Raw genomic sequence first — 25,793 nt, forward strand, 5'->3', positions numbered from 1 at the left:
TATAAAAGCATTAAAAAGAAAATACTGCATATGATATTGTTGTCTTCATTACAAGGGGTGACACTTTTAAACCAGTCATATATTTCCCGGAGAAATGAAGGACTAGGTTTTAGACATGTCAACATTATTGATTATACTCAATACAGGCAATATTTACTTCCAGAGGTCATGAATTAAAAGGTCTGAATTCCAGCTAAGCCCTTGTACCTGGCCCAAGGAAACAACCAGGATCCTACAAAATCTCTTAGAGGCTTTAAGAAGTTGTAAACAATTCTGAGACAACTTGTAATAAATATCAGAAACAAAATCTTGAGACGGAACCTGAATATCTGAACTCAGCCCAGAGAGACTGATGGCACTGGAGGTCTAAAATGAGAGTATGGTTTGACTTTACAATGCAAAAAGAAAGGAGCAGATAAAGCACAGTCCTGCTCTTCCCCTCCCCATTCCACACACTCACACCACCATCCTTTGGCTGGCGTTACCAGTGCTCTGATTCCACAGTGAGCTGTTTCTGGGAGCTTAAAAGAACAACGAAGACAAAATTAAAGGGTTTTCCCCCCACTATATCTTCCTGAATTTGTTTGTCACAAGATCAGGGTCACCCTGATCTGTGCTACAAAGACAAGACCAAACATTTGAAGGACAAGGAAAGCAGATACTTCTCTCAGAGATAGCAAGTCATTAAATGGGTGAGCCCTAAAGTCAAACCACACCCTGAAACAGTCTTCAAGAGGTGCTAAGGACCTGCTCTGCAAGAATCAGAAAACTTTTAAAAGTATTTTAATTTGTGCATCCCAAAAATGGAAGGGTACAAAAATACACAGCCACTCTGAAAACACAAATCTCAGCTGCATTAGGTAAGTAACAAAAAATAAGGAAAGCCTTGGTGGTTGTAATGTCAAGTTACACTGAGCAGAGGCAGAAATGCTTACTGTTAGGAACGGGTGCCGAGAGTTCTGTAAAACCCGGTTTTCTGTCAGCGTGTGTGCTACTTCATCCTGAAACACAAGCAGAAGGAAATCAGCAAAGTGATTCCCCAGATCAGGGGTCCATTTCAAACACTAACAGAGCAATTATTTACAAGCACTCTGAGAATCCTTCCCATGACTTTGCCCAAAGGGTGTATCAAGGGTGAACCATGTCCCCAAGTTTCCCATCTACTCACCTTTGCTACAATAACTTCCTTCTTCAGAATTTTCATGGCATAATACCGTCCAGTTGCTTTTTCTTTAACTAAAATGACCTTTCCAAAAGTGCCTTTTCCCAGTAGTTTAAGGTATTCAAACTCATTCATGGTCTGTTAACGACACAGATAAAGAAGAACTAAATTACAAGATCTAACTATTCTCAGACCAGAATTTCTGTTCATGAGAGAATGTATTGCATATGTCACACATGTGATTTTTTTAATCCTTTTGTTTAGTAGAATTCAGGAGCAGAAATGATTCTTCCACAAAAATGAATGCCAGTGCACTCCCAAAAATAATCAATCAAACTATTTACAGAAAACCGTAAGCTTTCAATTAAATGAATGCTCTTTTGCATGACTCAACAGCGCAAGCAACACTCAACGTATTAATCCATAGCCATTCTGACCTCTTTGTCAGTGCAGACATTCATTAAAAAGCACACGCTGCTCTGATTCCAGGGAATAAACCCACACCTTTTTTCTGATGTTCCCCACCTCTCTAGGAGACCAGTTTTCTTGTGCTGTTCATTGAACAGCACCGAAAACCAAAGACAAAATGACTGCCTGTAAGGCCTCTATCTACTCGCTCAACAGGACATTTGAAAGGGCTTTACAGTGGTTCATATACTCTGAGTTGGACACATGGGAGAAATACCAACCAGATACTCTCATGAGGGTCAAAACAACACACAAGTTTACTGGCAAACTTTAGAAAGTCAGGCAACTTTGGCTAAAGGTTTACTGCAACATCCAATCAACATAAAACACTTCTCACAGCATTAACTTGGACCATTCAACTTAGCAAACTTTAAACTCATTCGATGGTAAGTTACTCGAAATATTCCAACAAGAGGGAATCAGAAGAAAAAGAAAGGAAGACAGAAAAGATATAGAAAAGCACACATACAGCTACCAGCTCCTGGGTTCCAGCCATGTTCAGATCGAAACTCCAAGAAGAGGTAGGGTCCAGACAAGATGATGGCCTCGTGTTTGGCCTTAAATACCCCTTGGCCTTCATGGGCCTTTTCCCCAGGTGGACTTGTGGTCATTTGGCCACTCAGGAGCTGGGTTAGGGGAGAGTGGAGCACTGCCTCTGGTGTGCCAGTGACTGGCAGCTCTGCCAGGCTGGGTGGGTGTGGGACAGTTCACTACCTCACCAGGGCAAGGTCTGACCGGCCCCTTCTCCCACACACACACATCCCAAAATGTTGCAAAACATCAAATCTTTCCATTCCCTAACAACCACCCTGTGGTTCAAGATATTGACCAGGACCACAATAATGGTACCTCTTGTCTCACGGTCTAATCTAGTAGACAGAGCAGAAAGGAAAGAACAGGAAAGTACACTGGAACTCATATAACAGGCAATTGCTATTCCAACAACCAAAGCGTAAATCTAGTGAATTTCCTCCTGCGCAGCTCATCACTCCCCACCCCCTCACTCTCTAGAACTGCAGGCGAGGTGTGATTCAAATCAGGATCCGGGGGAAGAGTTCATGAACCATTCTCTCAGCTGCAGTGCCTGAAGAGTCCAACAATTTGGTCTGTGATTTCCTGTGTGTTCCTTGAGACAGCACTCCTCTTCTGTGAGGTTTGGCATTCTTGAAAGTTAGATAATTTTATACAATTATGATTGATACTTGTTGGACTGGTAAGCTGGGCTCCAAAATAGCTTGGCGAGTTCAATTTAGGATTCTCTATGGCTTATTGATAGTGCAATACATTGCACTCCTTGCCAAACTCTGCATGGATCAATAGTTAGGCTGCTTTGCCTTTTGGAGTCCATTCTCTTAGAGGTCCAGGTTTCAGCACAACCTAAACAAATATACATGTCCCAAATTGCCACCCATATCCCTCCCACCAAGCAGGTTTCGGGTAAATTACTAGAACCTGTACCCATGGAAAGAGGAAGAGGTCAGTGGGCACCATCAGAAACAACATTCAGTAAAATTCTACTACCAAATAGTCTGAATTGCCTCAGGAGTGGGGTCAAATATATAACAACACTCAGTCATTCCAACCTCCGCAGCGTATCATTTTAGTCAGGGTCCTGAGTTTGCACCAAACACTTTCCAACTTTACCAAGCCCTTCAGCAGTTCTCAAACCCCAAACCTTTTTCCTCTTAATCACTTATGCCTTCTTTATCTACAGCTGGAACTTCCCAGCTCCACTTCAGCTCCATTGTCAGCCCTCTTTCTCCTTCCTTCCAGGGCCAGCAACAGTTCAACATCCCCTCCTTCTGCACAATCATTCTTCATACATCGCTTACCATTACTAGGCACACTTCCCTCAATACAGTAATTTTATACTTAGCACTGAGAAGACAGGAAGAGGTATACAAATTTATTTCCATCATCACATGAAATCCTATGTGTGAACTCCCAAAACTATTAGAGGGAGGAATCTTTTCCACTCACTCTGGTGACAAGAGAAAATACGAATATCTCAAAATATTGCAGCCAACAAACTTATATAAACATATATGAACATAAGTATCTTAAAACCTTGTAAGATAAAAACATGTAAACACTTGGTGCAGTGAAGGACAGCAACTCCTCTGTCCTGTCACCACTTCATCCTCTCATGGAACACTTCTAGGAGAAATCTCAGTTCCACTCAAACCTAGTTCAAAAAGAGGAAGCATCCACTTGGCAAACTTTTGTGTTCTCTGCCACAGAAAGTTTCACTGAATAATTAACAGTCTGTGAAAACAAACTTAGAAGACATCAAAAATGCAACCATCACTAATGAAACTTAAGTTATCTAGTACCTTAACAATACTGATGAGCATTCTTAGTACCATGTAGGCAAACCTGAGTTAGAGCAGCCAGCCATCCTTTTGAGACCTTTTCACTTTAGACAAAATGGTTTTCGTTGGATCTACATATTCTGTTACATCCAATTTTGCAAATCTGGACTCCAGTCCTTAAGACAACCGATAATGTAAATCTGTTCTATATGTGTGATGTTAGAGTGGTCCTTAGAAAAGACAGCAGTGTCCTTTTCCCTTTCTTGCTCGCTTACCCCTTTGAAACCATACTTGCTACTATAATCATTAGGTACAAGGTCCTGCTAGGGTAGTTGACTAATCCTGGAGCAAAGAGCTGTGCTGGCATACTGGGGACACTGTTCTGAAAATACAAAATGATAAACCATTTCATGTATTTCACTTTAGATTTCAGATTTCGTTGCAGCTTTATCTGCAGAGGATTAACTGTTTACTATATTGCCCAATACGGTCCCTCTGTGTTTCCCTTTGTCCAGAGCCAACTTTATTGACATAATTTAGATGCCTCCAGCTGCAGATCTCACAGCTCCATGTTCACTTAAAAGTCCTTTCCACTTCTGATAAAGCAGCTCTTTATTCCACTTCCAGACATATACCCAGTCTTCTGGCTGGTCAGGATATACCTGAACATTCCGCGTTATTACCAAGACTAAAACAACAAACTTGCACAATGACAGAAGTATTTTTTCCCTTTTCAAAAGGTTATGAATTCTGCAGCAGTTCTGCCTCCAGCCTCTAGTGGCAGGCAAGGCTCAATACCCACTGCTGCCAGGAGGAGGCAGTGTAGGAGGAGTTTGCAAAACTTCATTGCAAATACAGGGAAACTGAATTTCCATTTATTTCCACTGAACTTTTCAAAGTATTTGAATTCACCACCCTCTCCCAGCTCACTTTTTGGAGCTGTCACAGAGTTTTTTGTCTTGGTCTCAATCCTTGAATTTTGCAATAAATAACAATAACATGGAAGAAGGCCGACAGGGCATCAGCTGCTTCCCGTGCATTGGTTGGAAGCCCACAGGCTCCCACACTCTCCCAGTCATTTTATCACATGTTGAAGTGGGAGAGGGATGAGATTTTCTCCCTCCAACAGGTTTAAACTTTTCACACAATAGGTTGCTTCCTCCTCAGAAAGCTTTACTTCACTCCCCATTACTGAAATTTTCAAAACATTTTCAGTATTGTTTTCTTTAGGACAACTGCTACTTTTCCCTTGCAAATTAACCAAATCTGTTGCAGAGTGTGGTATCATCACAACTGGCTCTGCCTCTCGATAGCAGGGCTTGCGGTGGGGGGGGCAGTGGGGGTTGGCTTTGCTGAGTCAAACCCCTCCTCCAAGGAGTGGAGGGAGGCGACATCAGTGACATCATGCTCAAGAGAGTCCCACCTCCTAATTTTTTACCCATGGGCGGAGTTTATGGTTTGGGGAGGGGTTTGGCTTTGCTGCATCAAATTCCGCCCAAGAGCTGAGGGGGTTGACATCATGTTCAGGGAGACCCAACTCCTCCCCTAGGCTGGAAGACCCCGGTTCATCCTCCACACCTCCCTCCACGGTGTTAATTTGCAACTCTAAAGTCCTTTGGCTCCCCACAAAGTTGTTTAACAGGTTTCTCAGGTTTGCTGCTAGTTGCTTTTGGGCTGTTAATTCTCACTCTGCCCTGAGGCGAGCTATTGTTTCAGCCTCCAAGGCAATTAGCAACTTCATCAGCTCTTTCTCCAGACACATGCTTCTCTTTCTGGGCAGCCATTAAAGACTCTGATGTGGAACCCTTACCAGGTTTTTTTTTCCCCTTCTTTTGACAAAATTTCAATATTCTCTGCAAGTACCTGCGGTTTTTGCCAGTTTTTCTCAGACCACATCTCTCTGTCTGGGTCTGATCAAGCTTTACAAACTTCCAACAACTCTGCAAGTGGAGAGCAAATTCGGGTTAGGCTTCTATATCCAGGATTCCATAACCTCTTTGCAGGAGAACATCAGAAAACTACCTTCTTATTATTCTCCTTGTTCTGAGTTGGATGCACGGGAGAAATGCCAACCAGATACTCTCATGAGGGTCAAAACAACACACAAGTTTACTGGCAAACTTTAGAAAGTCAGGCAACTTTGGCTAAAGGTTTACTGCAACATCCAATCAACATAAAACACTTCTCACAGTATTAACTTGGACCATTCAACTTAGCAAACTTTAAACTCATTCGATGGTAAGTTACTCGAAATATTCCAACAAGAGGGAATCAGAAGAAAAAGAAAGGAAGACAGAAAAGATACAGAAAAGCACACATACAGCTACCAGCTCCTGGGTTCCAGCCATGTTCAGATCGAAACTCCAAGAAGAGGTAGGGTCCAGACAAGATGATGGCCTCGTGTTTGGCCTTAAATACCCCTTGGCCTTCATGGGCCTTTTCCCCAGGTGGACTTGTGGTCATTTGGCCACTCAGGAGCTGGGTTAGGGGAGAGTGGAGCACTGCCTCTGGTGTGCCAGTGACTGGCAGCTCTGCCAGGCTGGGTGGGTGTGGGACAGTTCACTACCTCACCAGGGCAATGCCTGACCTGCCCCTTCCCCTACACACATGCATCCCAAAATGTTGCAAGATACCAAATCCTTCCATTCCCTGACACTGCCTCACAGATCAGCCATTGGCTCTCATTTGTCTCTCCGTGAGGAAAATCATTGGAGGAATCAGAATGTGCTGGAGGCTGAGCAGAGACTCTGTACCATCAGCTCAGTGACCATGGCCAACATGGCAACAACCAAAGGCCACTGCAGCCTTGTCTGGAGTAAGATTTTAAGATGCCCCCTACAGCAAACTTTTCCATATTCTTCCCTAGAGCAGTCTGAGGAGACTTTCTGCTAAACTGCTCAACACAGTTGACGCCAGGACCCCAGTAATCATTTTGGTTATCCTCACTAACACGTCCAGGAAGAGACAGTCATTGTTTCAGAAGAATGTATCCAGCTGATGAATGAGGTGGCTCTTGCATTTCTATGAAGGACTGCAGCAAGAGCAGGATCTGTTAAGCCAGAGACCCAGAAGCCTACTGGCAGCTCTAACTCAGAGTGGCATGAAAGTAGCTACCCACATCACTCTGAAAGCACTGACATGACACAAGGGGATAACACACAAGCTTAGTGAAGACACTGGTGGATGGCTGGTTTTTTATAGAAAAACTTTATATGTTTTCCCAAAGTGAAACAAACTTAAGAAAGCAGGTGAGGATGATAATGGTGAGATAAGGACACAACGAAGTGCCCACCTAAAATCCACAATGTATTTGCACAGGAAAAGGTTCCATCAATTCCCTCTTGAAGGAACAGGTGGGAACACTTTGGAAAACAGAAATACAAACAGAAGAACACAAGGGGGTAGAAAGAAATGAAGGGAAGTTGAAGACAGATGCCCAAAAAGGGTCAACAGGGCATATATCTCCTCTGGCACATACTCACATCATGGAAGGCCATTGCTGACCTGGCCCTGTGTGTTCAGACTATCTAGTGCCTAATGTCAAAAAACCCTCAAACTGTAGGAGCACTACGGACAGACACTGCAGTGGCTGGCTGGAGGTAGCCTAAACCCTTAATCCAGAGCAATTAAATCCCCTGGACCCACCCTAAATCCTGCAAATCCACCAGAATACCTTTGCACCAGCCTGCAAGGAGTTTACAGAGTCACATGGTCCAGCAGGAGCTTTGGTTTCACTCTTTGTACCACAGGAAAACAGGCAAACCAAACCTAGACCCGAGCTGGCCTTGAACGCCATCCAGTAAGGACATGTGAACTCAGAACTCCGGCAGACCCAGACAGGCTCTGCTCAGCTCAGACAATTGTTTCGTCCAGAAGCTGCATCTACAGCCAATCATGTAATTGTCAGTGGAACAGACATGGCTTGATGGTATTTCTAGTCTATATTTGAGAAGACCTAAAAAACAGTGATTCCTGCTATGCCCACTTACCACTTTGTGTTTTGGCTTTGTCATAGAAACTTCCATTTCTTCGGCACCTGAATTATCACTGGGAGAGCCAGATCTAAAATCCATCATCTCTTCCTCTTGTTTCTTGAGGCTGTCTGCTACTGTTTGGATAGCTTTTGTCCATTCTTCCCTGGCAAAATATAGGCAAAGACATTCATTACTTGTGGCTTTAGACTACCATCTGCCATGGCAAAGATCACCAAGCAGTACAGAGTCACTAATGCTCTCTGATGAATTAATGGAAGATACAATGAATTATGTGCATTTTCAAGCACTGTAAAAATGCATTTTTAATCACATATCTTTATTACTCATACTAGAAACCCAGTCTGGAAATAATACAAGGCTTTTCAGATAACAGAATTTCTAGTGGGCATTCAGTCAACAGCTCAAGATATGACCTGGTGATACAGAGATTTACATAACCAAAGCAGACTTGCTGAAACCAACAAGCAAAAGGCTTACATGAATCACAAAGCAATTAAATACAACTACTACATTTCTATGGTGCACTGAAACACACATCCAGCTCCTGGGGACACTGGCACCTCTTCACACACGTATCCTAAATTTTAGTGGCTTTAGTGACAAGGGATGTTCTTGGAGAAGGTATTAAAGCCCAGGATACTTAGGTTATTCTTCTGTTGTAAAGATGATGACAGCAGTACAGCAATTGCTGTGTAAACTTTAGCAGAATGTCAGCAAAAGCAGTGACATTTCATCTTAGGCACAGGTCTTGGTTACAGTATAGTTTCCACAGCTGTTTCAGCAATGGGTGTTCTGACAGTGACCCCTTCAACTCTCATGGAGACCACTTCCACTCCAGTGTCCTTTGGGAGATTTCACACCTTTGGAAGCTACTGAAGTGAAAGTTCTTGGCCTTCACTCGATTTCACTGCAAATTTATTGAACATGAAGAATACAACTCACAAGGGCTTCCAGGGATGGGCTTTAAGACACACACAGGGGCTGAAGACACATCCAGTGGACTATCTGAACTTAACATGCTTATTGCTCTTCATATATGTAGGGAACATGATGTGGTGGTTTAGTTGGTGTTTTCTAGGCACTGGTTAAACTTTTCTCCTAAGGACATCCCAGGTAAAATATTTTGCTACTACAGCAGGATCAGCAGTAGCCATTGCTGATCAACTCTGTGCACAATCTGCAGCACAACCATGCCATCCTTATCAATGTCCAATTTTTCACTGGTCCTATGAAGTTGTTTTGTTTTTTTAAAATCATATCTGAACACGTGAGTTTCAGTTTGTGATGGATGGAAGAGGCAGATCATTCCCGAGTGGAAGCAAAGTCCATGAGAAAAAGAATCCCACACAGATACCTAATAAAAGCTGCACCACCTAAGGTCTTTCCTGCCTTGTGGATTTTTCCTGAATTGTGCCCTATTCATCCAGCCCTGGCTGGGGGCAGCAAGGTAAAGCCACACATTCTGAACATTCTCCCTATACTCCCAGCACAAACTACTCCATTCACCATCACAAACACATCCTCTTATTTACTGGTCATATTTTTATATTCAGAATGATCACAAAAAGAACTTCTGTACTCTCCATCTCTTTTAAAAAACCAAACATTGGTTTAAAAGGCGCAGAGAAAGCTAAAGGCATATTGACCTTCATATCTCTTTTGTTACTGACTTGGTTGAGATCTCGGCCCTCCTGAAGTGAGTATCTCTGATTTCTGCAAGAACAGAATTTCACCCTCAGCTTTTATGTCTCAAGAGTACACAACAGAGGTGACTAACACTCTGAGCCCTGAAATGTCAGAAAGCTGACTTAATTGGCTAGGAGGGAACAAAACAAGACTGAAATACAATCTTCCCCCAAGTGGAAACTGCTATTCACTCCCTTTAGGGTCACTGACCACAAAGTTCCTAAAAGAAACAAGGACCAGTTTATTTTTCTTTGCTTTTAATTTGACTTAACCTTCTGATCATTGTAACATAATCAAAAGCAATAAATCAGTGCATGCAAAGACTATGAGAGAAAAGTAATACTAGGTGGAATTTACTGGTCTTCAAAATAAACACGTGCCAGTATCATATCTAGAGAGGACTGGGGTTTTAAATACCCACTCCCTTATGGCAATGGTAGTGGAATAATTTAAGTTCAGTTTCTGAAGAGCAAGTAAATATTTAAATACTCAGTAGTTGTATAATAGCTGTGCTGGAAAACTCTTCTCTCTGGAGGTAGAAGATCAATTCTCCAATGATGAGAGCACAGGATGTAGCTCTTAGCTTTGTTTCCTAAAAGATGAAACAGGAATCTGCACCTGCAGCAGATAACTATCACCTTTATTATCTAATTTGCATAAAACATTAGCAATCAGCAATGATACAACTAACTTTTCCTTAGAAATAGGGTGTCTAAACAGATTTTAAAAGGTAACTATTTTGATACAACTCAACTCTGCCTGAATCTCTATTTCACTTGTGCTCATCCTTCCAGAAACTCCCAGGTCAGAAACTCTTTATTTTACTACCACAACATTTCCAGTGAGAAATGAACCTTACGTTTCCAGAAATAACTACCTCTGTGCTGGTACACACCTGCACCTGTCCATTTTGGATACCCAACCTAGCAACACTTCATTTACAAACACTGCTCAAAATCCACTGACACCCCCCTTTAGAATACCTTTTATACTGGAAAAGGCACTAAACCTGAGGCACTCAAAAATTGTCACTTTTCAGTCCAGACGTACATCATCTGATAAATAAGAGCTTCAGCAAAGGACTCACTATTAATGCTGAACACTTGCATCTGCTTTTGCAAGGAGTTTATGCATTAAATATGAATGAAACATACCGCTCCTCTGGAGTCTCCACATGAAATGTTCTTTCAATTACTGTGGTCCACTGGAGGCATCTAATGATAAATGTGTTTGGTTTAGGTCGCTCTGTCTTCATCAGCTGGCACTCTACCACAATCAAGGAAGAAAGAGTCATGGTACATAAGCAGGTTTAAATAATCATTTGTCTTTATTCTTATCTAGCAAACTGTTGCAATTAATCAGCCATAAAAATCTCTGTAAGTACTTCTTCAGGAGACTTGAGACAATTTACTGTGTTGATGAAACCAATAAATAGCTTGGGAGATAGCCATCTAAGCAGCTCCGAAATCAAATTCTGCTTTGAAAGGCTCCACATTTGGTCTGCCCATAGAGGTAAGCAGAAATGGGATGTGATAACACAGAAGCCATTCAGACTCAAGTCTCATACTCTAAAGGTCATCCAGAGCACAGCACATTTGATACACCTGGTGAACCAGTGGCAGGTTGGGAAGTCATTTGATAATGCAGCAATTACATACACAGAAACTAATGTCGAGCCCCCACATTCCCTCCAATTGACCTTCCTACATAAAACCCTGTCCATGGCTTCCAGGGAGCTGCGAGAGAGCATTTGATCATTTTGCAGCGACCTGATGATGATCAGACTCAGCATTTCCAGCCCTCAAACACTAGAGGGAACATCAAACTGCAAAGGCACCCCCTGAGAAGACCCCGTTCCAAACGCCTTGGGGAGAGCTGCCGCAGTCGGATGCTGCACGGACACACAGCGAGCAGCTTCCATCACTGCCAGGGTTTAAGCACAACCTAAAAAGGCTACAGAAGCACAGCTACATGCAAAGCCACCACTTCCTTCATCAAAATGTTGAGAGCTGAGTGTAATTTTTTTCAATTTTTAAACCACATCTACTACTTTAAGCTTCTTAGGATTTTACAAATGTTTATCCTTCAAATTAGGGCCAGAAAAATGCACCTGATAAAGGGTACACTTTAGCTCTACTAACAGAGATCTGAAAAACAAAAGAAAATCAATGAAATAACAACAGGAGCCAAACCACCGCATTTTTAGATAAACATTAATAGAAAAACTAATTAATTAAACGGCTCCTGCTAGAGGAAAGTCAAATTAAGAAACCAAGGGAGCAGGGGAAAAAAAAATAGAACATAATTGTGGGAGTTTTTTTCTTGCATTAAACTCTTTTCCTTGCAGTTAATGAAACCACAAGCTTGCTGTTATTTCTCTTCAGTTTCTAAATCGACTTCCAAGTAAATAAAAAGGCATTATGAAGACAAGAAGAAATTTCTGTTTACTGCTAGAGCTATGAACCTCCTCCACCATCAGCAATGTGCACGTCGAGGGCAGAATCCACCAGAATAACAGCACATGTTACTAAGGCTACACTGGTACCATTAGGTTAATTTCATTATTGTGTAAATTTAGAATGCTCAGTTTTAAGTTCAAGCTCTTAATTAGCACCAAGATAAAATATTTACTGCCAGTGTTTTTGGGTGCCATATTTTTGGCAATATATTTCATGCCTCATTTGCTGCTGGAATGATAAGCTTTTCAATTAGTAACTCTGCATTTTTCATGACAAGAAAATATAATTTTTCTTTAATAGCACGCTGAGGTTATACTGCATCCTACTAAACCACTCCAATTAGATCAGAGAAAGTTTATTAATGAGTCATGCAAAGGCTTTTGCGTGATAAACGGCACTCCTTCATTCACCCAGATTAAACGACTTCCACGCAGCCACGCTGGATTCGGCCTCCCAGCCACCTCTGTCGTCTCACAGAACGGCAACGAAAGCCAAACACGAGTGCCCGGGCTGGCGCAGCCCCGTGTGCCTGGTGCTGATAAATTCTGCTCAAAGATCTCACGCCTGTGCCCGGACCGCCCATCTCAGGTTAGCTGCCCTTCTTTATTTGTTGTTTGTTTGTTCTGCCTCCCATTTTTATCTGCTTAACATGATTAGATTAAGGCTGGGTTTGTCCTCAAGGAGCCTGCACAATGCAGCCCTAAGACACTGAATCTGCCTGAAGACTCCAAGAACAACATCAGGCTATTTCCTAACCTTGTGCTAATCCAGAGCTGTTCTCCCATACTTGTACCGAAGTACAATGCTATGAAGAAATAAACAGAGAGGTTTTGCTTAGATTTTAAAAACTCTTTAGAGTCACATTCTGAAGTAGCTGCACAGATACTTAAACTACCCATGAATACTAGATTTAACCATTTATTTCAGCATGATAAACCACGCAAGGCTTTTCCTGTCATAGAAAGGGACCAATTAAATGTCACTCTTCCCCTAAATCAGCACTGTCCATTGATATTTGTTAAGCTTGCTGATCCAGCAATCTTTAAGGCATACAGCAAGATGAATAATAGAGATTTGTCAGTTAATAACCACTATAATTCAAGAATGTCACCCAGAATTGTTTTGTTTAGTGAACAATATGCTGTCTAATTACCCTGCTCAATCATAACAGCACATATCAAGAAATACAGAAGGCTTTACTTTTAAATTGCTTTACCGAAGTGCTGTACCACATAGGTTCTAGAAAGTTTGAAACTACCACTTATTTCTCACCATATATGACAATCACATGGATTTTATCAATGAAACAAATGAACAGTAGTTCCTTCCTTACATTTAAACCCAACTGTGTGCTCTTCACTGTAGTTGAGAAGTTAGAGAAGCACCAAATTCACCTTCCCTAATCATGTACTGCACCATACACCACTCCAGCAGAGCCAGATACAGATGCTGTGTAGTATTAGGTATAATTTACAGCATGTTTGGGGGTTCTGCTATAAAAACAGTCACATTTCGAATAGGCGCAAAGGGTCGTTTACCCACTTTAAACAAGTTTTTCCTGTGAAACAGGCACACTGTAAGTACTCCCCATTTGCACCAACGTAAGTAGTATAAACAGCAGCCTGTTAAAAATTATTTAAATTGCTCTGAAGAACCTCTTGATTCTTTCCTGTCGTTTGGTCTTTTAAAGTAAGTAGGACAGAGAAATTGTTCCTAACAGGAATAGACACCAAGGCATTCAAATGGAAATTACCATTTTGTATTTGAAAGACACTTAGTATTATCCCAGTGACTTTCTAAAATGTCACAATATTTGCTTTCCCAGCACTTAAGCTAAAAGGCAGATTACTTTCGATGAAAGTGTCAAACTCTGCTCCCTGTATAATGACATCACACTTAAAACAATAATGTCAAGGAAGAATCCTTCCTATTCCTGCTTTGGCTTCTTTAAGGAAGTGTATGAAGAAAAAGGAAAAAGGAAACAGAAAAAGGAAAAAGGAAAAAGGTAAATGAGGAAAAAAGAATGACGAAGAAATAAAACTTTTGGAAGACAAACTGGAATATTATGTTGAAGTGTTTGTTTTCTGATAGCACCACTGGATAGATTCAACTCTGAACTGTTCAGCATGGCAAAAGCGAGGGGCCAGGAGGACCAAGTTACAGACCTGCACAAAGGTGGCTCTCAGTAACAGCAGACAAAAAATCCAACCACTAATCTAGCCATCCTGTGCCCTCTGATAAATGCTTGACTGCAGAGACACAGTCCTGTCCCAAAAAGAGCTCTCGTATTGTTGAGCAATTATGTTTTCAGCAGTACAACAAAACCGCCACAGTCCATCTTCCTTTTTGACAGCTGGGAGAAATAAACCCTTTCTAACAGGAACAGCCTCTCTTCTCTCCATGTGGTTTTTCACAATATACTGCTTTTCTCAGTTATATGGTTTTAAAGGTTTATAACCTAATAGGGAGACACACACGATAATCCACAATTACAATCGGTATGAAGGCTACTTATCTCCAAGATTTACAACACACCCTCTATTGGTTATTCATCTGCAGGGGCTCTGGAGCACAACTTTTAGGTACACACTTTTTTATTCCTTCTACTTTATTAGTGGTAAAGTACAGAACACAAACACAAATAAGACTCAAAAATCTGTTTAATACTCAGGCACCATCTTTCAGGAGTGTTAATTTGGGTTCTTTTGGATTTGTTTTTTGTTTGTTGTTGGTTTTTTTTTTAAATAAATCACCAATAGGTAAATTCCACAGAAAATAATCTCCTTAAACACAGCAAACATTGATATACAGATATTTTAAAAGGAAAATTAGGTGAAGAAAAAGTTACTTAAAATAAATTGTGAGCCTCTCTTTAGCTAGAGGGGCTTAGAAACAAGTTTTCAAAAATGTATTATCAAAACCCTCACAGACCAAAAGGAAAAGGCTAGTGCATAAGAGACTGTCAAGCACAAGGAAATCACACACTATTTATTGCTAATACTTTCTTCATACCTATTAAGGGAAAAGACAGGTCACCATTAGTTGTTATCTTGTCACTGTTTTCTCACTAATTGACTATTTTCTACTTCTCATGGGCTGACAGAATCACTCAATATGAATTTTACAATACAAGTAATAAAATTCCCTTTTAAAAAAAATTGTCCTTTTACTTGCAAAGATAAAAAAGCCTACACTATTTTACAGCAGAAGAGGGTAAAGATTTTAATCAGAAACATGGGACCACTTCCAAAGAACAGACTGACAGAGAGACAGCCTGCCATCTCATTAAAAAAAAAAAAATCTGGTTCACTAATTAGCAAAAAAAGTCAGGGTTATCATGGTCTCTTGGAGGAAAAGAAAACAGAAGGATTAATTTTTACAAAATATTTAATCTACATTCCTCTCACCTTTCACTGGCAGGAGGCTTCTACAGGCCTGTGCTCTGGCCTACGCCTTCCTCCAGAGGCAGCTCAAATTCATTCACACTAACTCTACACGTCAACCTAAATGAAAGGATCAGGCAAGCAGGTTCAAAGGGAAAGCCCATGGTGCAAAATAGACCCAAACGATGATCCCTGAGATTAGCTCAGCTGGTTAAAGCCTGCTGCTAGCAACACCAGGTTTGTGGGTTCCATCCCCCTATGGGCCATTTACTTGAAGAGCTGGATTTGATGATCCTTGTGGGTCCCATCCAATTCAGAATATTCTGTGAAAGTGTGGAGGGCACCCAGAAGGGACAGAAGTGCTGGCAGCCCTGCCTGCTACATGAGAAATTAAATCCTGGTGGGTAAACAGCTGCTTCTGTGGCCCCAAATCCACAATAACGACTTCAAGAAAGGAGGCCCCACTTCAGTCATCAAGGCCTTCCCAACCTGCCACTGGTTCACCACGCAAGAGCCACTGCTGGGAACATCCTCTCACCCACCACTCCGCCCACGATGCCTCTTACAGAGGCTACAACTCATCTATAGGCATGTGCTGCGTCTTCTCTGACAATGCTCCGATGCCATAGTAACAAACCTGTTTATCTATAAATGCTGAGACTGATGGGCTCAATCTGCCAAAAAAGCACCATATTCCTGTTGTGAAAACTGATTTAAGTTAACCTATTTTAAAGGCAACCTGGACAAAGAAAAAGTGATGGACACATTTTTACTCCTTAGCACTGAGCTGCCCAAGTAATGCAGTTAGCAGCAAGAGGATGGAAGTGTCCTCCAGAAAGTGGATTTGTTAAAAGCCTCTGGCTATAGACCAAGTACTGAATTAATTTATGAATTAATGGCTTTCTGCTGCTTTACTTTACCTTCTTGATCTGTAAGAAGATACCAGTCTAAAGAGGAAAGTACCATGTCATTACTGAAATGAAAACACTATGACAATTCTTTCTCTAAAATGAGACAATAAGCCCCAAAGCACTCTTGGCATCCTGCACAGAGGCACCAGGCAACAGCATATCCATTATTTATTCCCATCATCACTCAAAACAGGTATACGCTGCTATTGGAGGAAAAACAATGAACATTTCCATTAATTCCTACTGCTGCACAGTCCTGTTCCAGGAGCAGGGTGTTCCAAAATAAATATCTGCTTAATGATCAGCTACAAAGATGAACCCCCGTATTTTGAGCTACCCTGTAATGAAGAGGGAAAGCCCCTACCCTTCTCTCTGCAGAGCTTTGCTTTCAGTAGTCACCAGGAGCACAGAACAGATCATTGTTAATAACAGGTGCCACAATGATCTATTTTTAAGTGGTGGAACAAGACACAGGCAAATCACGGGACAGGAAAGATTAAGAACAGGAGAAAATAAAAGCTGGAAGTATACAGCAAAAGGTTAAAAACATGAGCAAGAAAAGGAAATTATCTTCAGTGTCTTCTATCACATCCTGTGCTGCAGCACCTGAGCAAAGTCGGAAATGTTTGCATAGGAGAGAGTGCAGAGGTTAGGAGATGTTATTATTTCCAAATCCTTTTGTTGGCTTTGATAGAAGAACTGTGGGTTTGTGGTCAAAATTAAGAAAAACCAAGCGTGTTTTATTAAAACCTGCGCTCACTCTGCATTCTTTTATGCCAACAACTGAGTAACTCTGACCTATGTCAATGCCACTGGAATCCAGATCTGGTGGCAGAAATGCTTTGGCTGTGCCTGCCTGCCAAGTACATGCACCTGGGTGAATTTTCACTTTAAAGCTATTTGCTGAGTAACATACATAGAAAATATTAACAAATAAACCCATTTTATTCAATAACCAGAAAGGGTAAGTTACTAGAAAACTCAAAAAAAACCCCAAAAAAAAATCAGAGCATCAAACCTCTACATCACAAATCACTCCTGAGAAACACAGTGGGATTTATCAGCTCAAATAAACATGCTTAGTGTTTAGATACATTGCTCCAGGCAGGAGTGTCACCGATGCAGCTTACCAGCTATGTTACAAGAAGACATCAACCCCTAAACTGGACAAGGGAGCAGCAGAAAACACTTACGAGCTACTGAGAAGTTATTTAAAGGTGATTCCCGCTGGTCAACATCCTGCGGTCGTTCCTTGTAGCCAATGAAGGTGCCATCGTTCTTCAACAGAAAATACCGCGGCCTCCATGTTTTGATGTATTCTCCTGGAAAGACAGGATGTGAAAAGGGAGACAACATCAGAAAACACCCCAAAATACTGACACACCAATAATTTCTGTTAATATTGAAACTACATGTCATCCTGACAGCAGCAGTTTTAAAAACATTCAGTTCAGTCTGATACAAACAGTGGAAAAAGACACGCACTGAGTCACAGACTGATAGCGATGTTAGCCATGAAAACGGGACTTCATAAAAGGTAAACAGCTATGTTTTGTTCTTCTATCCACTTCAACTTCCATTCAAATTCTGCAACATCTGCCTTAAATGCATTTTAAATTTTAAAAAAATCAGAGCAGATGTCCTATGTATTATTTTTGCTATTGTCATTTTTCATACTGACAAGTGGAGAAATTTTTTTCATTTACATTTTGCAGCGCAAGTATTTTAAACAACAATGGGTAATTTACTAATTAGTCAACTGCTTTATCAAATGAACAGTCACTTTTAGACCATAAGAAGATAATTCTCTGCTTATGTTACATAACATCACTCACTTCTCTCACAACATCTCAAGCATGAAACGCAAGATGATATATCACAATATGAAAGGGAAAACACTGGATGATGTATAGCCACCGCAAAGGAGAAAACAAACATCTACTCTGAAAGATATGCCACCTTTCTTTGTCTGAAGAAACACCCATTGCTCACACCACACTACTGCTCATCTGAGTAGCCTCCACAGGTGACTGTGTTACAGCCACATTCAAAATGTCCAGCAGTAGAATAAGAAGAAAAGACTTAATCAAAACCTCAGTTATTTACTGGATATATTAAGCTGGTCTTCAGGGAAGGAAGACAGAGGTCCCAGCTATGGCTCTTCTGTCAGTATGCTTCAGTTTCTTGCTTACTGACCAGATCACTGTTTTCTGAGGCACTCTCTCAAGAACCTCAAATAGCTTTTCATGGTACCAGGCTGCCCCTCTAGGTCCTACAAGGTCCTGCAGTAACATTTCTACTCAACTGAAACACAAAAATCTCATTCAAGGTGTTACTGAATGGCCATTGAATGTTACTGTGGCCACAGTACTGGCCACGCTTTTCCAATTCTGCTCACCCCAACAACTGATTTAAAAATTTTAAAAGCAAATGGTCAACTACAAAGCACCCACAGCTGCACATCAAACATACCCTCCTCCCTTCTCACTTATGATTTCTCACTTGTTTGTTTAACACTGGGGAGAAGATGAGGGAGCACACTAGGAGCTGAACTCCTTTCCAGCCTGCCACAGCAGGACCATGCCTGTGCACCCTGTGATGCTGCCCTGCAGCAGCTGGTGCCCGGTGCCCACAGGTTCACCTGCTGGCAAGCTCTTCAAACAACCAAGAAGAGTGAGAGGAGATCACCAGATTTATTGGCTCTGGCAACCTTCTGCTGCTCTCCTGTTCTCCCAGGCTCCTCGCTCACTCTCCTCCTTTCCCGCTGCTCAGCTTTCCTCCACTGGTAATTTCTCTCCCAGTGAAGTGCACCCTGCCCCAGGAACTCCCTTGCAGCTGCTTTGTCTCCTTCCTCTCCCCACAGACCTCCTCTCCGTCTGCAGTGCAGTTTTGACCTGCTTTGGCAGCAGCTGTGTCACTTCTCCGTTCACACTCATTCTTCTCCCTCCTGCACACAGAAGCAGAAGCAAGCCCAATGCCCACACCACACAGCCACGGGTGTACACAGCCCACACCAGCTGCTTTCACCTCTTTAGTCCTTGCTGGGCTTTCAATTTTGTAGTCTAAAGCAAGAAACTAAGAGCTACTGAACTGTTAGAGAGTCACACAGAGCCACCTATGCAGTGGCCATGTCTGCACAAAACATCCACTTGAAACTGATGGAACAGGTATGGGGCAAGAAAGAGGAGAGAAAAAGGAGCACAAACCTTCTCAGTGTTTTTTTAGAGACAACTGTTACTGCTCTAAGTGTTACACCAACCTATAAGGGGTTTACGGAAGTGTCATCATCACTCCAGGAATTTCAGAAGAACTCACCTGTCATGGTTTAACATTTATAAGCAAGGAGGAAAATGCAGAAGGTTTTGTTGTCACCATCTTTTTAATTCTGACCTTAATTAAATGCTGAAAACTTTCTGGGATCAGCAGGAGATTATGAAGCCTTTCACATTTAAATTATCAGTCCAACTCGGCCCAGATCAGTGAGATTACTCCAATCTCATTACTATTACACCACAGATGTGACTACAGGGACAAGAAGATACATGGCGTAGCTCAGCCCAGCTCTTGACTAGAGGTTTGCCAGGTAAGCAGGTTGGGGAGGTGGCTGCCCAGACTATCAGGATTTTGGAACATGCTGTTACATACCTGACTCATTGGTATTTTCGTCTCTTGCATAAAGCACATCCAGGAGATCTACGAACCACCACATACCCCTTATCATACACACACTTAGGACTAAATCCAGATTGGATGGGACAAAAAATATGTGAACAGGGACAAGACAGAGAGCTTCTACTTCCCTTACTCTCTAATTTATGCTACACATCTTCCCCACTGGCATTTACAGAGGGGACATTAATTATTTGCAGATTCTGAAATTATTATCTGGTTATTTTCAGTGAAGTATACGTAATTTTAAACAGAATTACACTGTACTGTCACAGGAGACGTTCTCTTAGATTAGATGCTTATGTTTGGCTCTCATACTTTCTTACAGCTTTATCCCACCAATCTGCTTCTCTGTTAGAAACACATCTCTAACAGGATTAATCACAGTCTTTAAAATGGTGCATTCTATACATATACAGCATCCTCCTCCACACTCACTCTTTCTGTGTGAAAAATCAAGGATTTCATTACTGCCAGCCTTTCTGCAGGGATCATTCTGCTTGGATCTTCCTTTAAGCATTGCTTTAGCTGGTTATGGCTCCTGATCCACCTTTGCAATTTGCAAAAAATTAACATGATTTTATTTAAAATTTTTTCCACATGCCTGGAGCTTAATGAATATTGTAACACGGCAATCTGACATATTATTGATTATTGTTCTTGCCAAGGAGAATGTGAGGCACAGTGCAGCATCTGTGGTATACATTTTTATTATATAACAGACTGAGGTTGTACTTCTGTATCCTGCAAAAAAGTGGCAAGACGCTGCCTGGTGTGTGACTCCTCAAACAGATGATCTCCAACTATAATTTTACACTCAAGCCTGAGCAAGCTATCGTTCCTCTGCAGAAGCTCGGACACACCGATTCACCAACAGTCATCAAAAAGGTGTACAAAGTACATATTGTTAAGAAATAAGTTTATATTTTTATGATTAGCTAAAAGACTATAAATGGCCTACAGCCCACAAGGACCACATCAAAAGGTGACAGCCAATCTGAGTATTAGAGGCAGAAAAGGAGTTTGTCAATACAGACAAAAAAATAATTATGTGGAACTGCTGGGATAAAGCTGTCTGAAAAACATCAACACCTTTTCCTTCCTCCAATATACTCAGCAAGCTGTCATGCCTCAAGAGTGAACTGCGCTGTTTCAATTTTTGCCCTGTGTTCTTTGTTCCTGTTGCGGTTTTGTTTTTAAGAATCACAAGAAGAAGTTACTTCAAGTTACTAGTATTAGCATTTATGTAGTCACACTATAAAGAATTGTACCGAGTACAGGAAATGCAAGCATGTGTGGCAAATTCTATCAGACAACACTAAAAAAAAAAAATAATGATCCACCATGGAAAAGTGAACAATTTACAAAGCAAAACATTTTTTCCTCTGTGATTCATTGCTTGTGTAATGCCCTGGCAGAGCCTTCTTTGTTTTCAGTAACAGAATGCTAACACTGCAGAGACAGGAAAGCAAAAGCATGGGTTATAAATCCTACATATAAAATCCTGGAACCAAACAGACTCCTCTGTAGCTTGCTAGCTTTATTATTTAAAATCTTTATGTACCATTCTGTTTACTCCAAGCAATTTCCAAATTGCAAAGATTCCCAAACTGTATATATCTGGAAACATACACAAAGATTGTTATAGACTGATTTCCCTTTATTGCCTTGTGTCTGCCCCCACACACTGCACATTAAAATACTTAACACACACTTAGAATGTAAATCCATCTCATGCCAGAAAAGCTTTTTCGCTGTAACACATACTGCAAAGCACACTTATGCCTGAATATTTCAGAAAAAGTTAAACACAAAACTCCTTTGGTTCATGAAAAGTTAATTCTGCTGAGGATTTACAATAATGCAGGGTTAGATTATTTTCCTCTCCTCTCCACAACAGTATCTCACCGAATCTGGAGCTGTCTACCACTGATAGAGTGTCTAACATCAGAAACAGCTGCCACTCCCTGGGAAGCTCACGGGGTAAGTGGAGAATAATGAGCAGCAAGCACCAGCAGAACAAAAGAAAATCCATCTTTATTTACCAACTGCTGCATGCTTGTTGCTGCATCAAGCTCATTCAAAGCCAACACCACACCCTTTAATTCAGAACAGACTATATTTAAGAAGCCTCTGCTTTTTTTTTAATCAACTCATACATACCAATGGTTTGGAAAAAAAAAAAAAATCATTAGGTTAACCAAGTCAGCATCCAATGCTACCCTTGATATTTACAAAAGCACCGGACCAACTATTAACTTTCTGATGGCCCAAAGTAACCAAGTAACAAGCCCAGGAGCACTCACTGAAAACAAGGTCTCAGTTACAAGAAATGCAGTCAAGTGGATACCACAAATCTACAGATAAATAATACATTCAACTTTCTGCTCTGAGCATCAGAAGTAGCACCTTTAATTGAATTTAAGCTTAACACTCAAAAAATTAGAGCTTCTGAGTTATGCAAACCTTCTCTACATTCCCACACGCTCTGATGATGTACGACACTCCCTGCTTGTACAGCCCCAGTTCCTGTCCGAGGGAGCATGAAAGTTATGCCAATCGCAGCGCTAATGTGCCACCCGTCAAAGGCAGAGTGACTCACTTCTGAGCCTCAATGGCCATGAGAAGTGGTCTGCATCCTGTCGGCCTAATAAGGACTCAGAAAACAGATGCCAATTTCCTTAAAGACGTGAAGCTTTCAGGAGCTGCCATCTAGTTCGTGCTGAGGAGTGGGATGGGGATTTACAGCTAGTTTTTACTGCTTGAGTAAATTGGGTAAGTGTCCACTCACTTCAAAACCAGCTGAAATCAAAATAGATTTGGAAAAAGAAAGCCGGGCTTGAAAACTTGCCTTTGCATTTCTAAAGCACTCGGAAGCAAACCCCTTCCAAGTACAGGGAGCTAATTCTGGATCTTAACGACCTGACACCAAACAATTAAGTCTAGGGTGACCCGAATGAAAACGCTCATCTTAAATATGTTTTGTTTTTTATAAAAATAGCAGCACAGACACCCACCAGGCTGGTGCACCACTCTTTGCTCCCCTTAGCAAACTGTCAGAACAAGATATTTAAACACAGTAGATTTTCGGTAGCTTAGGGAAATCAAAAAGAAAGGAAAAAAAAGAGGTTATGTTAATGTCTTTCCCAACACGCTGGCAGAGAGAGGAGGACCTCTGGTTTGTCTGCCTATTCAGAGGCGCAGCGAAGGGGCCGGTTCTTTGACGATTTTTTTTGGGCCCCTCTCTGGATGCCTCCTCGGCCACCGCCTCCAGCACAGCTGCAGAGGCGCTCCCTGCGCCTGGAATCTCAATGAGGTGGCCGGGCCTGCTGTGCTGCCGGGGCTGCCCCTCGGTGGGGAGGTCACCCACAGCCCACGGCCACTGCGCCACGCCAGTGCGGCAGGAACAGCTCAGCACCTCTGCATGGCCAACACTGCACAGCTTGGCTCTTCCACCTCCTCTGAGCATGGCCAACACTGCACAGCTCAGCTCCTCTGCGCCTGGCACGGCCCTGAAGTGGGGTACCGCAGTCCCAACCAGCTGATTCAAGGCACGACAAATCGGTTCTCCCCTTTCTTCCCCCGCGGGCAGTGGGACGGCTGTGGGGTGCATGGCCAGGACTGACGTGACTGCCAACAGGTTCAGGAGAAGTGCCGCCTCCTCCTCCTCGGTTTCCGCTTTTCTAAACCTCCTGCCATTTCTCACGCTCAGGGAGAGTTGCAATCCAGGGCACCTGCTTCATTATCATATCTTGGGGGAATATAAGGGGGGAGGGAGAGGGTGCTGGAGGTGGGGCGAAGGGTGACGGATGAGCCGTCTGGCCTTCGAGCAACAAAGGGAGCTGCGGAAGGACAACTCCTGGTCACCTGGCCCCCCACATCTGTAAATTAACTTCAGAAAGCAGCACACAGCCTTTGCTTAGGGCTTCCCACAGCGCTAGGTAGAAAAGTAAATGTACTGGAAGCTGCCCCTGTCTACACAACAGCACAGGTGGGAAACACCTAACGAAGGCAACGGGTGCTCTGATTCACAAAGCCAGCCATGGGAGAGATGAGAAGTCAGATTATGGAGAAAGAAAAACAGATTCTCACCCAATACTCTCTCTATGCAGGGGATGGACAATTACCACGTTCTCAGATTCCACCTCTGCCAAAGGGTTTGAGATCACCGGCCAACACCACCACTGCAGAAGATGACACCTCTGTATTTTTTACCACTATACTTCAACTGTATAGTTATGTAAAACTGAAACATGGAGGTTTATATTTTCCTTTTCTTCTTTTTTTTTTTTGCTGAATTTCAGTTTAGAAGGTCAAAAATGTTGCCATATTGCTTACAGCAATCAATTTAAGCAATACCAGATATTCCCAAAGGAGCAAAAGAGAATTAATCAGCATGTAAAAAACTCCTTACTCCTACCTTTGGCACAGCTTAGTCAGACTAGTCCTAACCTACAGCTGTCTCCGGTGGGAGAAGATGTAAATGAAATTTCATTAAAAACAGCAGTTTTAAGGATAGCTACATAAATTACAGGAAAATATAAAGTGATTTCTTAAGCTATCCTGAAAACAATTTCAGAGTGAATTGCATCTTCACTACCTCATGGTGCAAACAAAAGGACTTAAAAATACCATGAGGTGTCCCAACACAATTAGAGAAATCTTTTCTGCAATAAACTTGCAAGCAGCTACAGCACTGTAACAAAACATTCCTGTAACAGAAAGTGCCATCATGTATTTCTCTGCTTCTGACAGGTGCCCAACTCTCTCCCATTTTTATAAATAAATAAAAATGACAGAGGAGGTGTCAGATTCACTGAACTGAATTAAGCATACTTAGAACAATTATTTCTCCCCAAGTCATTTTTTACCTTGACTATGATGGAAAATAGCACAAGCAGCTAACAAGGCACTTAAGCTAATAAGCCTCTGCAAGTTTTTAAATACCTTCCCTTAGAGGAAGGAGGTAGCTACAACTATTCCTCAAGATCAGTCTGAATACAGTCAATATTTCTGCAAATCAGGCTCTTAAATACACCCCATGTACTTATAAAAACAGTGTGACTTAGTCCTCCAAAGATTTTATGTCTACTACAAATACAAAGAAAAATAAAAACTAAACCAAAAACACCAGACACAACACACCCTGGTGTATTTGAACAAGGATGGGCTTTCTAGACAGCATCTGAAAGCTGATTCAATTATTTTACCTCTTCGCCTAAGAACACTTAGCCATGACTCCTGTGTTTATCAGAACACATGCCTAATTTGAGTATCACAAACCCAGTTTTGTTCTTCAGTAAATCCCATCTAGAGACTGGCAGTGTCTGAGGGGACAAAGCAAAAAAACACACACAAACCAAAGCTCTTTCAGAACAAACTAAGACTGAAATCACAGTTCACTTGTATTCCTCAAGTGGCCTAAACATAGGGGATGTTCAGGAAAAGCATCATTAATTGATTACAAATTGTTTTAGGTCACTTCCCTCACTCTGCCCCATTAAAAAAAGATTAGGTGAGTCAAAGACTTGGGCAAGAGTGATTTTTATGATGTATTTATTTGCTTTATTAACATTAAACCTAAAAAGTACTCAGCAGAGGTTTCTCATTAAAATACCGAAGCTGTGGAGGCTGAGGGAGGACCTGGTAGATTGGAGTGTGGCTGACCATGGGAAAGCAAGAGCAGGGGAGGGAAAAAGCAGGACACAGTCATGAAGAAAACAGAAAACATCCACATCGAGGATGTTT

At 41.7% G+C, this 25,793-nt stretch overlaps 1 protein-coding gene across 2 annotated transcripts in view; it reads right to left on the reverse strand.

The window, feature by feature from the left end:
- The window catches only part of AKT1 (AKT serine/threonine kinase 1), a 78,772-nt gene that overhangs the window by 21,866 nt on the left and 31,113 nt on the right, over nt 1-25,793 (reverse strand). For both annotated transcript variants that reach the window (XM_082284103.1, XM_082284104.1), the window contains 5 exons: nt 17,570-17,698; nt 10,778-10,889; nt 7,932-8,079; nt 1,169-1,300; nt 936-1,001 (listed from right to left, as the gene is read on the reverse strand). In XM_082284103.1, the coding sequence (XP_082140229.1) occupies nt 936-1,001; nt 1,169-1,300; nt 7,932-8,079; nt 10,778-10,889; nt 17,570-17,698 (587 nt within the window). The remainder of the gene's footprint in view (nt 1-935; nt 1,002-1,168; nt 1,301-7,931; nt 8,080-10,777; nt 10,890-17,569; nt 17,699-25,793) is intronic.

This window comes from Coloeus monedula (assembly GCF_965178545.1).
Source record: "Coloeus monedula genome assembly, chromosome: 6".
In the NCBI taxonomy this organism is placed as follows: domain Eukaryota; kingdom Metazoa; phylum Chordata; class Aves; order Passeriformes; family Corvidae; genus Coloeus; species Coloeus monedula.